The sequence below is a fragment of the Sphaerodactylus townsendi genome, linkage group LG06 (assembly GCF_021028975.2).
Source record: "Sphaerodactylus townsendi isolate TG3544 linkage group LG06, MPM_Stown_v2.3, whole genome shotgun sequence".
Classification (NCBI taxonomy): Eukaryota; Metazoa; Chordata; class Lepidosauria; order Squamata; family Sphaerodactylidae; genus Sphaerodactylus; species Sphaerodactylus townsendi.
The window spans coordinates 116,704,486-116,719,078 of record NC_059430.1 but is presented as its reverse complement, the minus strand read 5'-3'; the positions used below and the strand labels follow the sequence as shown (position 1 = coordinate 116,719,078).

The window sequence follows — 14,593 nt, the reverse complement described above, 5'->3', positions numbered from 1 at the left end:
TTTTGTTTTTGAATAGGCAAACAAGGCTTCTTACGCAAACAGTGGAGAAATGGGCTCGAATATTGTTCCCTCTGTAATCTCAAGAGAGAATCTGAGCCAGTGTTGAGGGCTGGCCAGAATCTCGAGTTACTCTGTGTTGTACATGTGTCTTTACTACGCTGCACGTAACTCAGGTTAACAACTATATACTCAAACTTTGTCCCTTCTGCACATGTAGAATAATGCACTTTCAATCCAGTTTCACAAACGTGCGCAAGTGGATTTTGCAATTCCGCACAGCTGCAAAGTGCACTGAAAGTGGATTGAAAGTGCATTATTATTATTGTAGATTTCACAGCTGCCAGATCTTTAGCTGGTTGTTGGCCTTCATTACAATTATTGTTGTTGTGGTTGATGATGATGATGATGATGATGATGATGATGATGATGATGATGATGATGATGATAATTTTCCCATACTACCCAACCCCCGAAGGGCTCTGAGCGGGCCTTTATCTTGCTTTTGGTAGGGTGGCTGGTTTACATCTGTATAGTAATGTACTGATTTTTTTTAAAAAAACCTATTTTTAAAAAAGGAACAGTGGTTCCCAACCTGGGGTACATGTACCCCAAGGAGTAGGTGCCACAACATTTGAGGGTACGTTAAAAATATTACATGATGGGTTTGCTAATATGGGTGTACAATTTTAGGGAAATGGGTTGCCAAGAGGTACACAAAATGAAAAAAAGGTTGGGAGCAGCCACTGCTCTGGATGGATTGTAGTTGCAATTCAGTTATGCTACCTGCTAACCAGTGTCCAGTGTCCATTGGTGGTCCTGCCCATTCCATGAGGGTGCAAGTATCATCGGCTGCATTCTTGGCAGGGGTGCCTTTATGGCAGATTTGTAGAACTGTACAGTGGACATCATCAGACAAATTTGTGAAGCGTCCTGCTCCGAATCTGCAAGCGAGAGAAGCAGCAGCAGTCGGAGGGGCAATGGGTAAAGAATAATGTTATCGGAGAACTCTTCTCCACCTTTTGCACGTGTGTGAAGCTTGTTAAAATCCCAATGCAGGAATGCACAGAAAACCAAACAGGGCTCCACGTACCTGTAAGCAGTGGTGGGATTCATCAGGTTCACACCACTTCGGCAGAACCAGTTGTTAAAATGGTGCTTGTAAACAATCAGTTGTTAAATTATTCAAATCTAACCACTGGAACCGGTTGTTAAATTATTTGAATCCCACCACTGGCTGCCTCCCTTTCACAATGCTGGTATTCCTTGGAGGTCTCCCATCCAGATACTAGCCAGGGTCGAGGCTGAGAGTGTGTTTCCCGGCAAGTTTCCAAAACAGAGTGGGGGATTCACCTGGGCTTACAAGATCCTAGCCCCGTGATGGCGAACCTATGGCTCAGAATAGAATAGAATAGAATAGAATAGAATAGAATAGAATAGAATAGAATAGAATAGAATAGAATCTTTATTGGCCAAGTGTGATTGGACACACAAGGAATTTGTCTCCGGTGCATATGCTCTCAGTGTACATAAAAGAAAAATACATTTGTCCAAGAATCATAAGGCACAGTTAACTCCTAATGATTGTCATATAGGTCTAGTAAGCAATCAGGAAACAATCAATAGTAATAAAAAAACATAAAATGTAAAATCATAAAATAAAATAAATAAAATGTCAGCACAGGCTATAGTCACACAGTCATAAGTGCGAGGAGATGGGTAATAGGAATGATGAAAAAAGTAGTGCAGTAATCATATAATAAGTATATAATAAATAGTTTAACATTATCTAGGGGAATTATTTGTTGAATAGAGTGAAGGCCCGGGAAAAAAAAACTGTTCTGGTGTCTAGTTGTCTTGGTGTGTGCAGTGCTCTGTAGCGACGTTTAGAGGGTAAGAGTTGAAACAGTTTATGTCCAGGGATGCGAGGGGTCAGTAAATATTTTCACAGCCCTTTTTTTGACCCGTGCAAGGTATACAGGCAGGTCCTCAATGCTGGGCAGGTTAGCAGCAATTGTTTTTTCTGCAGTTCTGATTATTCTTCTGAAGTCTGTGTCGATCTTTGTTGGGTTGGCATGAACCAAACCACACAGTTATAGAGGTGCAGATGACAGACTCCTAATGATTCCTCTGTAGAACTGTATCAGCAGCTCCTTTGGGCAGCTTTCTGAGCTCCTGAGTTGGCGCAGAAAGAACATTCTTATGTTGTGCTTCTTTTTTTGATGACATTTTTTGATATTAGGTGACCATTCTTAGGTCATGAGATATGGTGGAGCCTAGAAATCTCTTAAAGGTCTCTACTATTGATACTGTGTTGTCTAGTATTGTGAGAGGAGGTAGGATGGGAGGGTTTCTCCTGAAATCTACCACCATTTCTACGGTTTTAAGTGTGTTCAGTTCTAGATTGTTCCAGTGGCACCACGAGGCTAGTTGTTCAACCTCCCGTCTGTATGCGGTTTCATCGTTTCACAGGTGCCAGAGGCGGCACTCACCCTTTCTGTGGGCACGTATGCCATCATCTCCCCATCGCCCAGCCAGAGGTGGCTGCCAGCAAACGCGTTGGAAGTCACGCTGCACAGGCTGGCCGTACACAAGGCGCTCTGCCAGCTGGGGCTGAATTCAGGGAGGTCCTCTTGAGTTGACCTGATTTGCTGTAAGTACCATCTACTGCCCCCTCTCCCCCACAAAGCTTGGGAGACTGGAGGCTGGCACGCTTTTCTTGATGTGTAACTTTTGGGACCAAACTGAAACTTTGGGGGTAGGATTAAAAAGCAGTAGTGGCATAGGAGGTTAAGTGCTCGTGTATCTAATCTGGAGGAACCGGGTTTGATTCCCCGCTCTGCCACCTGAGCTGTGGAGGCTTATCTGGGGAATTCAGATTAGCCTGTGCACTCCCACACACGCCAGCCGGGTGACCTTGGGCTAGTCACAGCTTCTCGGAGCTCTCTCAGCCCCACCTATCTCACAGGGTGTTTGTTGTGAGGGGGGAAGGGCAAGGAGATTGTAAGCCCCTTTGAGTCTCCTGCAGGAGAGAAAGGGGGGATATAAATCCAAACTCTTCTTCTTCTCCTCTAGTCCAGGTGAGGGACTTCCATTGGGAGGAGTGCCTCTGCCAAGAGCAGAACAGGCACAGCGGTGGGATTCAGGCGCTTGCCCCGATTGGAGTGAACTGTTTGTTAAGGGCCCCCCTCCCCTGGGAGAGAGAGTGATGGGGCTTTTAGTGCCTGGGAGCCCAGGGCGGGGAGGAGAGATCTTGCAAGGTCCCTAGGCTCGCGACAGGTTCAAAGCAAAAGTACAAAAGACAAAAGGCATTTCACACCGATAAAGAATTGAGCTAAACCAGGCCCCAGCCAATTGACAGGAAAGGGAGAGGAGCATCTGAGCATCCCTTCCCCACCGCCCTGAGCATCCCTTCCCCACAAAGTTATGGACCCCCAAAGGGGGTGCCCCATCCCCCATTGTTTACAATGGAAGCTAATAATAGATGAGGCTACCCTTTTGAAGGTCCATAACTTTGGACCCCCTGAACCAAACTTCACCAAACCTGGGTGGTATCATCAGGAGAGTCTCTTGAAAGTAGCCTGAAATTTTGGTACTGCTAACTTAAACATTGCTCCACTGACAGGTACCTTCCAATTTTCCCCAGATTCTCCCTTTAAATCACCCCCCTTCTGCATGGATTTAAAGGGAGAATCTGGGCTCCCTAGATTTAAAAAAACATTTAAAGTATTGTCGAAGGCTTTCACAGATGGATTCAATTGGTTGTTGTGGGTTTTTCCAGGCTGCGTGACCGTGGTCTGGTAGATCTTGTCCCTAATGTTTCACCTGCATCTGTGGCTGGCATCTTCAGAGGTGTATCACAGAGAGAAGTCTGTTATAAGAGAAGTCTGGACACAGTGTATAACAGACTTTTCTCTGTGGTACACCTCTGAAGATGCCAGCCACAGAGGCAGGTGAAACATTAGGGACAAGATCTACCAGACCATGGTAACACAGCCCAGAAAACCCACAACAGCCAACACTGAAAGGGATGCTGTTTGGAGGGTGGGTAATCTACCCTGAAACAGCATCATTTTCAATGTTGTTTAAACTAGGGAGCCCAGATTCTCCCTTTAACGTGGATTTGAAAGGAGAATCTGTTTCAGGGTTGAACCCCCCCCCCCCCCAAAAAAAAACAGCATCACTTTCAATGTTTAAACTAGGGAACCCTGGGTGTGTTCAGATTTGTGGGTTGGGGCATGTTCTATAGTGTGATTGTGACTTTGAGATGACATGGTGCAAAAATGTGTTCCTTGGTTATAGTGGGGGAGGGCGGCCTTGGGTTGTGGCGAGGCCGCCCATACGTGTGGGGGGGGGGGATGCGCAAAACTCAGATTTTGCACCAGGCTCCATTTTCCCTAGCTAAGCCCCTGCACTCCTGTCTCTCCTCCACATCACTGTCTTAGGAACTGCTTGATAAACCCCCTGGAGCATGACTTTTTGAGAACACAAGGATTGCAACCGTCCAACACATTGTGATTCCACCCCATGGCAGCCATTGGGTGACTGATTCTGCTTTCCATGTAAGCCATTTCATGAAGGTGCTCAGCACGGTCTTCCAAGCTTCGACGACTTTCCAGAGGCCACAACAGTTGCTAGAAACATCACAAGTAAAGTGAAAGCAAGAATCACAAACATATATGCTGTTGTGTATGTGGAAAGTGAAGTCAATTGGCAACCAATTTATGCTCACCCCAGCCAGGGTATTTCAAAGCAAGTGAGAAGTGGGGGTGGTTTGCTATTGCTTAGCTTCTGAGGGCTGAGAAGATCACGCTGCCTTCTCTTTTTATACAATGTTAGTCATTGCAGATCTGATTAAAACCAAGTCAAAGTTATGCTGGATCAAGAAAAGTGATATCAAAATGGCATAGAACACCAAAACAACTAGCATATATGATAAAATGACTTAGTTCTAAATGCTGGCACTGTGGAGACCAAGAGGCATATTATAGCCATATGTGGATAGAATGTGCAGAAGGTAAAAAAAAATTTGGACAATTGTATTGTTATATATCGAGAAACTGGTGAAGATTAATATTGATTTAAATAATGACTTAATGTTTATGGGTGTAATGGAAGACAGAAGGGTGGATAAAAATATAGTTATATGTATAAAATAATGATTAAAGCAGCCCATGCAACAATAGCCTTGGGCTGAAAAGAAAAGAAAAAATGGACACTTCCGAAATGGTAAGAATATATCTGGGAACAAGTGACACTTGATATTTTTGATATATTAACCAAAAATAAGACGTGGCAAGATAAACAGAATGAAATTTTGAAGATACGGATAATATACGTGGACTGGATGAAAGAAGCTCGAGTCAATGAAGAAATATGGGAGAAGAAGAGGCTACAGAGAATGAACTTACTGCTGTTTCTGTGACAAAACTATGAGCAAGATGGAATGGGGGGAGGGAGAAAAGGGGGGAAATGTATTGTTTGAAAATGCATGAAGAAGGAAATTATTATAAACTGTAAAATTCAAATGATACAATAATTTTTTTTAAAAAAAAGTTATGCTGGATCCAGATGTTCGACTTCCCCATCATAAAATGTTCCTTTTCTCAGCTTGGGAGGTAGAATAGGAGCACCAATGGCCACCAGGAACGTACCTCCATTTTCAGAAGGCCAGTTTGATGTGATGTACTGGCAAAACATAAATGCAAAAAAGTAGGAACGGAAACACAAATGACATCAAAGAAGAAAATGTGGTTTTTAATTAACAAAAACAGCCCACGTGATGGTTTATGAAAAATATTTTGCCAATGAAAAAACAAAAACAAAGTCCAGGTGCTTATGGAAGATTTCGCTGGGGAAATGATGAAAAACAGAAACACCCTCATGCCTCCACATCCTTGTTTATTTGCCTCGGGAGAGCTGAAGCAGGAATGAGCCCCTCATCTGTCTTCTGAAAAATCACTACAGTCTGAAAGAAGGAAGAGACAAGAGTCAGGGTCAAGTCCTCAGAGGATGCTATTCTGATACCAGGAGTGGCTTGATTCCTTCAGGCCTGGAAATGCCATGATCCCAATAAGAGTGGGTGTTAGTGTCCTGGGCATGCCCATGATCTGCCTGGATGATTTTGGCTAGGAAAGGCAGCCTGTAGGCTCGATCCAGGCATTGCGGGCATTTCATACAGTTTTTGTATGTTTTCTTTCCCCACTCTTGCCCATGAGCAGAAAGAAAGCCATGAGTCTGCATGTGTCTTTTATCTTTAACATCAGTGATTGTTCCCAATTGCAGGCCTGTGGAGAAATCCAAAGGACCTCCCAGCCTGCCTTTCTCAAGAGCATCTTTCAGGGAATGCTCTTCAGCACTTCCTGGGAATGGCTCCAGAATCCCCTACGGCTCTTGTTGGTCTCTTAAGGTCTACTGGGCTCACATCCAACAGGTATTGCTCTATTCATGATGCAGACACACAGCCCGATTGGCTCTAAGCTGTGCAGGTTCATTCACAGATTGGAACTGCTGATGTAGTGTTAGGTTGATTCAGGGTGTTCAATACTGGGGTCTGATTACCTGTAAGGGGCCTCTGTGCTCTCTGCTATTTTCCTTTCCCTCCTGTCTGCTTGGGACTTAGATAACAGAGGCATCTCTGGTCTTGGCCAGATGGCTTGCAATCACCTGTCCGGCCTTGAGGATTACTTTCGCTTTCCCATACTTTCCCCACACTTTCCCCATTACATGAGAAGGGGCAGGTTCGGGGGTGGATTCTGAGGGGTTATACTGTGTGGGTTTTGAATGCTGGATCAGAACTGGTTTTCCCAAAGCCAGAAAATTGTCCTCCAATTCAATAAAGGCTTCTGATTCAAGGAATCCAGGACTGGTTGTTGAGTGGATTCACAGGTCTGATGTGTAGAGAGAAAACTAATTGGGTGAATTGGCCCTCCTTTGTATGCAGGATTGTGGGCTGCGCCAGCCGAGATCAGGGTCACCGGTAGTTGGGCTCCCCACTGAGCCATTGGGGGTTGGAAGGCAACAATGAACACTGAAAGCATCCTGGATTCAGATGGCATCTCTGAGAGGAACATCAGCTTTATCACTGTGAATCCTTCAAGGGATGTCAGAATAATCCCATGACCAGATTCCTATTCCTGCTCTCATGAGGTAAATTTCAAACACCCCCAGCCCTGTCTAGGCCATTACCGTTTCACTGTAGACATTCCTGCACATAGTGGCACACCCAAAGGCAGCAGTGGTGATGCTGATGAAGAACTCCAGGACTGTGACTGTCAGCAGGACAGCAGATATTGTGTGCATCAAATTCTGCCAGAGAAGAACAATAGCTATGAATACAAACACTTTCACAATAGGTAGGTCTGGACAACTGTATGAGAACAAGGTTGCATCCAGTCCCAGCTGGGAGGGGCTCCATTCTTAAAGGCTCCAGAGAAGCATGGTACTCCCACAGACAGGCTTAGTCACTCGGCCTCTAACCCACTTTAGTTACTTTTGCTGCACACAAACACCCCAAAGCTCCATGAGATGATGATGATGATGATGATGATGATGATGATGATGATGACGATTATTATTATTATACTACACATAACAACACAGCACAAGTGTCTGGAATTCATCTCTGAATATCGAGTCCTTCCCAAGGACCTAGGATATTAGAGGTATTTGCGTAGAATGTGGGCAGTTCCTAGAAGTGCTACTTTCTGCAGCTTTATTACTATTACTATTACTATTACTATTATTATTATTATTAAGATTTAGATTTATAGGCTGCCTCACCCCCAAAGGGCTCGAGGCGGCTCACAGTACAGCTGTTTTCAATATACACTGAATCAGCCCATCACAGTCAATAATGTCTACACAGACCAGCAGTGGCTCTCCAAGGTCTCAGGTGGAAGTCTTTTCCATCACCTACATCCTGGACATTTGTAACTGGAGAGCCCGGGGATTGAACCTGGGACCTTCTGCCTGTTAAGTTAGATTTTATGTTATATTGATTTACTGTTCTGGAAACAGTTATGTTGTGAGCCGCCTCGAGCCCTTCGGGGATGAGGCGGCCTATAAATTTAATAAATGAATGAATGAATGAATGAATGAATGAATGAATGAATGAATGAATGAATGAATAAGCAAGCAAGCAGATGCACTACCAGTGAGCTGTAGATCATGGTGGAAATGACAAAATCATACATAGCTTTCTCCATTCATAGGCAACATTCACCAAGAAGGGAAATGCCCTCCTTCCTCCACATTTCTTCAGAATGGATAAGTTGGCCACAGTCTTGTTTTATTACAAGGCATACTCACATAAAATATGATGATTAATCCCTGGCAATTGTCAGGTGTTGACATGTCGCTGTAATAGTGTGAGTTGCATTTGTAGCGGTAGTATCTTGGATGAGTTATTGAAATGGAGAGTATCACAATCGCAATGCCCGCTGCCACGGAACTCACAACGTTCATTGCCAGCATTCCTTTCACCTACGGGAAGAAAGCAGACCGTGAATTCGAGAAGGTCTCACCTACTTCTATAAAATCTCTGATATTTTCAGCCTCCGCAGATAGCAAACAAACTTCATCTTCTCTTTGCTTGAGGGTCCCTGCCCTTTATGACAACCTCCTGACATGAAGGAGCACAAGGAAGACGCAGGCTCTGCAAAAAGGGAAATACTTGAAACATAGAGGCTGGAGGAAATTCCAAGCTTTGAATCAAAATGGAATAAGATCAACACAAGAGGCTCGCCATTAATTCAGAGTCTTCAGATGCCTACGCTTGACCTCTCTCAATTTACAACAACATGGTGGTTTTGTTTTTAATTTCTGTGTTCCAGAAGCCAGATATTTGGATGGAGAAAATGTAAAGGTCAGAGCCCAGCCATAGTAGACTGATGAACCAAGCAAAATTTCAATATGCTAGCCATGCACTTTAGTATCTATATACACTAAGCCTTCCCTTGCTGTGTTAAGGAAAGCATGTTTCTCAACTCATGCCCAACTTCACTAACAGGCTAAGATAACCTCATCAGCAGTATTTATGCTTTGCTGGCAAATAGTTACACAAAAAAAAACCTCTTTAGTGTGAGACAAACACCTAGATTTCCTAGAATTCTGAAAGTTTTGAGGCATGTCCGCACGGTCCTGAAAGAAGAGGTGGATAGTGCTGTCTGATTGGTCCTCATTTGGTGCTTTATGGAGTCTGTTTCTGTGGCTTGAACAAGCTCTATTGACATCCCACTTCACTTTCTAAAATTGCAGGTTCTATTTTTAAAAAATGGTTCTTTGAAGGAATACGTCTGTCATTTCTTCAACTCTATAATTCTTCAGTATACTGTTCCCACCTTTTCTTTATTTTATACTGTTCTGTTTATTTATTTCCGTATTGATTTTTCAGCATGCCTAACCATGCTTTAAAATTCTCTTTGATTTTTTGGATCTTGTGGAATAGATCTCTTGTTCTTCCCTTTTTATTGCTCTCCTTTATTTCTTAGCATAATAGTTCTCTTTGTTGCCCTATGCACATTGCAGGAACACTAATTGTATGCCTGTCACCTTTTACTTATGCCTTTCTCACATACTAGAAATAACACTTTAATTATGAATAGAATGCTTCCTGTTTACTTTTGTCAACTGATTGCTTTATCTGAGAATACCTGAGAGTATAAATGTTTCTTCACATGTTAATGTCAGTTGGAAAAGCTGTGCTCCAGATGCCATGGCATCCAACATTTTTAAAAATTCACAACATTTTTTTTTAAAAAAGGGATACTGTTAAGAGTTATGCCTAAAGTCTTGCCACCTCCACTGGATGGAAGCTACAGTCCTTTAAATTTTTGTCTCCAAGGAAAGCAAAGACATTTCGACTGCCAATGTATTTCCCACTGAAACCCAGGAAAACAAAGATGAATTAGATTTATTCCTTTTTGTTGGGTTGAAAACATTTGGATTCTGCTTTGAGAGAGCCTCTGGCCAGAAATAGTGAAATATGTATTAAAACACAATATCCTAGAAATCCTGGTTTCTTGTATCTGTCTACCAGCTCATGGTGTCTGATTCCATCAACAAAGTCCTACATTGGTTAGTTACCAGTGGCACCTTGGGGTCCTTGGCAGCTGCCACAGAGAGAGATCCAGAAATGATGTACTGTGGAAGAAAGAAAAGGAGGTCAGAAGGAACGGAGGGGTCTGAATCTGAGCATCTTCTATCCCTGGATCTGTTCTTCCCACCCACTACATGAGAGATCTCTGAGACTGGAAATAATTTGGTCATCTGGTGGAGGCTCAATAGTGTCAAGAGGACTCAGGATCCAAAAGTGGACCTATGTCTTGTCCTTGAATTCCAAAGATTCGTCAAACAATGGTAGGTTATGCAAATGATGGAGCACAGTGGGTCTCATGAAGTGGGCTGAAAGGACATCCCGCATTTCTGCAAGCCCTGTGAGGATAGGTTCTGAGAAGGGATTACCTCTTGAGTCACAAACATTCACCCAACTCCAATGCCTCTGTTAATTACATTCATACGATTACACTCTTGTATCTGTCTGCCAGTTCATGGTGTCCGACCCCATCACCAAAGTCCTAAATTGGTTAGTTACCAGTGGCACCTTGGGGTCTTTGGCAGCAGCCCCAGAAAAACATCCAGAAATGTTATACTATGGAAGAAAGAAATATGGAAGAAAGAAACGTACAGCTGTAGTTGATCAGCTGCATCAACGAGATTTGACTGGGCATTATCACGCATAGAGAAATTAGAAGCTGGCATTGAAAAATAGGAAAACTTAATTACCTATAGAATGAAATTCTGGAGTGGGCAAGAGGGATTATTTCTGGATCCCTTTCGGTGGCAGCTGCCAAGAACCTCAAGGTGCCACTGGTAACTAACCAATTTGGGACTTTGGTGATGGGATGAGACACTATGAACTGGCAGACAGATACAAGAATTACACTCAAAAGACTGTCCTGTTAGGCATGAAATCTCAGAATATCCATGCTCCACCCTTCGCCAAGCCTCCCCTCACCTGTCCAAGGGTAGAGCATGGGTATCCTGAACTGTCATGCAAGCCAGGTAAATCCACCCAATGCTGTTGACCACACCAGAAATCCATTCTATAGGAAATTAAGCTTGCCTATTTTTTTAATGCAAGCTTCTAGTTGCCTCTATGCGTGATGAGGCCCAGTCAAATCCCATCAGTGCAACTGATCGACTTCAACTGTACATTTGTCACTAAGCTTTAAGCAGCCTCGTGGCTAAACTCAGAATGGACTCTCTAAAGCACGGTCCTTTGTGGAACCAGTAAATGGATAATTACCAGGATTGCCAGCCAATATGGAGTAGCAATATGTCCTTCTTGGACATTGGATGTAGGAGGACTTTCTGTTATGGCGAGCACAAGCCCAAAAGATATTTCCAGGATGCCGATCAGGATCTGCGTGATCTGCCGAGACAGAGTGAAATGCCGTGTTAGCATTTATCTTGTGTTGCAAAGCCCAATTAAGACAAGGGCCACTGTTGTAGTGCTCATTTCCTTGTATGGTGGAGGAGAGGAATGCCGTACCCTCGTGGGTGAGGTGTGGACTGAGCTGAACACTAATGCACAGACCGGAAGGAGAAGAAAAAGAGTTGAGACGCCTTACAGGAGAGAAAGGAGGGGTATACATTCCTCTTCTACACGGTAAAGGTAATGTCTGAAGGAAATAAACACAAATTCTGTCCATCACATTTTATATGAATCTCACACATATTTGTCTTCTGCCAAATGGAATCCAGATCAATCCTTGATGTATAGGTTAGGAAGACAACATTTGTCAAATGTCACCATATTGACTAAGAATGGAACTTCCATGTACCAAGGCAGAGTACCTTTGACTACCAGATAGCAGATATCAAGTGGCTCTCTTTTCCTGTTGTGTCCAACATGTGAAATTCCTGCAGCCCAGTCACTCATTGTTTTTGGGAATAGGTGGAGGCCAGATCCCATAAGAGCAGAAGAAGAGCCCTGCTGGATCAGACCAGTGGCCCACCTAGACCAGTATCACATCTCAGATTGTGGCCAAGCAGTTGGAGGCCCCAACAAACAGGGCTTAGAAGACAGGGGCTGATTCCGCATGGGCCCAAAATAGCGGTGTGAAAACGGTGTGAAAATGGTGTAAAAGGGTTTAAAACAGTGTAAAAGGATTTATACCATTTTCACACTGTTTTCACACCACTGTTTTTGGCCCATGCGGAATCAGCCAAGGCCTGACCCTGAAGCTGACTGTCAGTGCCTATATTCAGAGGTTCAATGCCTCTGGTTCATCCCAGAACACTTGTCTGGTTTGTTTTGATTCATCATCCCCAGAAGGGATTAAAGAACATTTGCCAAGAAGAAGTGAAATTAAAATGAGAAGCAAGAAGATCTGTTTCTCCAACACAACCAGTGCCTTCGAAAGCATTTTTTGCCAAAAACAAAAAACGGAGCTCAAATAGTGTATCAGGCTAAAAATAATCTATTTTACTAGTCCTTTCCTAGCCAGTAAGAAATTAAGATACTGATAATACTTACTATACCCCTAACCTGCCTTTTCCTGCCATAACCTGTGCATGGACCCCTGCCCCTTTATCATTAACAACAGCCGTGCAAGAAAGATTCGACTAAGACACCGCGACTGGCTCCAGGTCTATCAATAGTTTAATAGATAGATTGGAATTTGAACCTGGGCCTACCCAGTCCTTTTAAAGTCTAAACTCAACTGTCAGAAAGCCACTAGACTGTCAGTCTTTGTTCTGACATATTTTGAAAACTTTTCATACTTGAGGCATAGTTGAGGCTTAGCATTATGAGCTAAGATTGAAGGTTTTGCTCATGAACAGATTTTTTGAACTTCTTTTTAAAAACTACCTGCCCCTATGTGTGTATGCATGTGTTTTTCTGTGTGTCATTGTAGGTGTAGTTCTGACTGGAAGATTGAAAATCCAGGACAGAGACTCACACAGGGATGCAGCATGTAGCTTTCTCAGACAGCAGGTAATTCCACTGTGCAGCTCCATCAGCAGTGATTACATGAACCCCTTACTCCTGAAGTAGGGACCTCTAGGACCTCTAGAACTGAAGCAGACTGGAAAGAGACAATGCTTGAATGATACAGAGACATAACGGGCACTCTTCCAAAGAGCGGGAAGGGACCTTTCAGTCATCTCTTGTGGCATGCTAGGGGTTCCACATTCTCCTTACTTACCCCCAGGGCCATCGGTTCACCCCGATACAATGTCTTCAGTGGGCGCGGCACAGAAGGCTGTATTAGTTTGTTTGAGATGGACCCAAGAGTTGCTGGATCCTGTAGGTCCATATCGGCTAGCAAAAAGCAACTTACAGTCTGGACGAGATGCTTGGATTCAGAAGAGGCTGACGAGATGGAGAAACAGAGGGGGGAGAGAGAAATTAGAGCAGATTTTTCCAATAGGATCCATTTCAGAAGGAGGAAATTGGACCCCTATTGTATTGGGGGTCACAGCTCTAGGGAATGACCTTTGGCTACTGGCCAATCAGGCAGGTTAGAAGTCTGGAAGCTGCTGTGAGGTCCTGACTTCGTCTTTTACATTTATTTTTAGAGTAAACAAATGGCAACAAACACTGACAAATGACCAATGTCCATAAACAACAAACAATGCAATCTCAACAAGTACACTATATGATGGCCAAGCTGAAGATCTAGACAGTTGGCTCAAGGCCATAATGAAAAAAACAGTCAGTCAATTCAATGACATATGACTCTAAATATTTCCATCATTCCCATATGTTGTGAATGGTCAGTAAACAATTAGCTAAGAACTGTGAGCTTAGAACTGTGAGCTTAGGGACTTTGTCCAATTTGACTTTATTTCAATAGTTTATAAACATAGAGCATCTTTGTACAAACAGAACCTGTGCTCCACCCCTTCGCCCCATCATAAAAGCTTGCAGACCAATATTTTGTCCATAACCATGGTCAACCAACACCTTCTCAATCAAACCTCAAATGCTAGCACATTTGTTTCCAGCAAATGGCACCTACCATGATCAAATTGCTCAGGATGGAACCACATTTCTTTTCCAGTGGTTCCTCCAGATGGCAGAATAGGATCTGTATCAGACCGCACTTCACTGGTGACAGTTTCATTCATGACTTTACATACTTTGTACCAAAATAATTTAGCCCACCAAGTGCTATACAGAGGAACTTTCACTTGATGGCATCTTTAACATTGATTAGTATCGTTCAACATCTACTACCAACTGAACAGTAGTTTCAGACTGTTTCACCTAAGATTGATTTTAACCAATGTACTCAAAATATCACTAATTTTTTCCCATTTTTTTTAATTTCCAGAATCAAACCTCTCTGCCATTTTTGCCTGCAAGCTGGTTCTCTGTGATCTGATTCTAACAATAACTCGTAAAATTGTTTGCTCGTTAAGGATCCTTTCAAGGATTCTTTTTTAAAAATTTTTTTATTGTATAGATTATAGAATATATGTACATTTGTTACATTCAATATCTTTGTTCCCTCTATACATTTTTCCTTTTTCTCCCCCCTCTTTTCTATTGGTTATTTCATGCAAGCAGCAGGAGGTTCATTCT

General features: G+C 43.1%; 1 protein-coding gene across 3 annotated transcripts in view; it reads right to left on the bottom strand.

The window, feature by feature from the left end:
- Positions 1-5,728: 5,728 nt before the first annotated feature.
- Positions 5,729-14,593, bottom strand: part of LOC125435065 (membrane-spanning 4-domains subfamily A member 4A-like) — a 58,462-nt gene continuing 49,597 nt past the window's right edge. The window contains exons 1-7 of one of the 3 annotated variants that reach the window (XM_048501082.1): positions 13,212-13,351; positions 12,966-13,091; positions 11,306-11,431; positions 10,084-10,140; positions 8,308-8,481; positions 7,186-7,305; positions 5,729-5,965 (exon numbers count right to left, since the gene is read on the bottom strand). In XM_048501082.1, the coding sequence (XP_048357039.1) occupies positions 5,879-5,965; positions 7,186-7,305; positions 8,308-8,481; positions 10,084-10,140; positions 11,306-11,431; positions 12,966-12,980 (579 nt within the window). In that variant the 5' untranslated portion in view covers positions 12,981-13,091; positions 13,212-13,351 and the 3' untranslated portion in view covers positions 5,729-5,878. Of the gene's footprint in view, positions 5,966-7,185; positions 7,306-8,307; positions 8,482-10,083; positions 10,141-11,305; positions 11,432-12,965; positions 13,092-13,211; positions 13,379-14,593 lie in introns of those variants that run through there. The other 2 variants (XM_048501077.1, XM_048501081.1) reach the window with 2 other exon arrangements.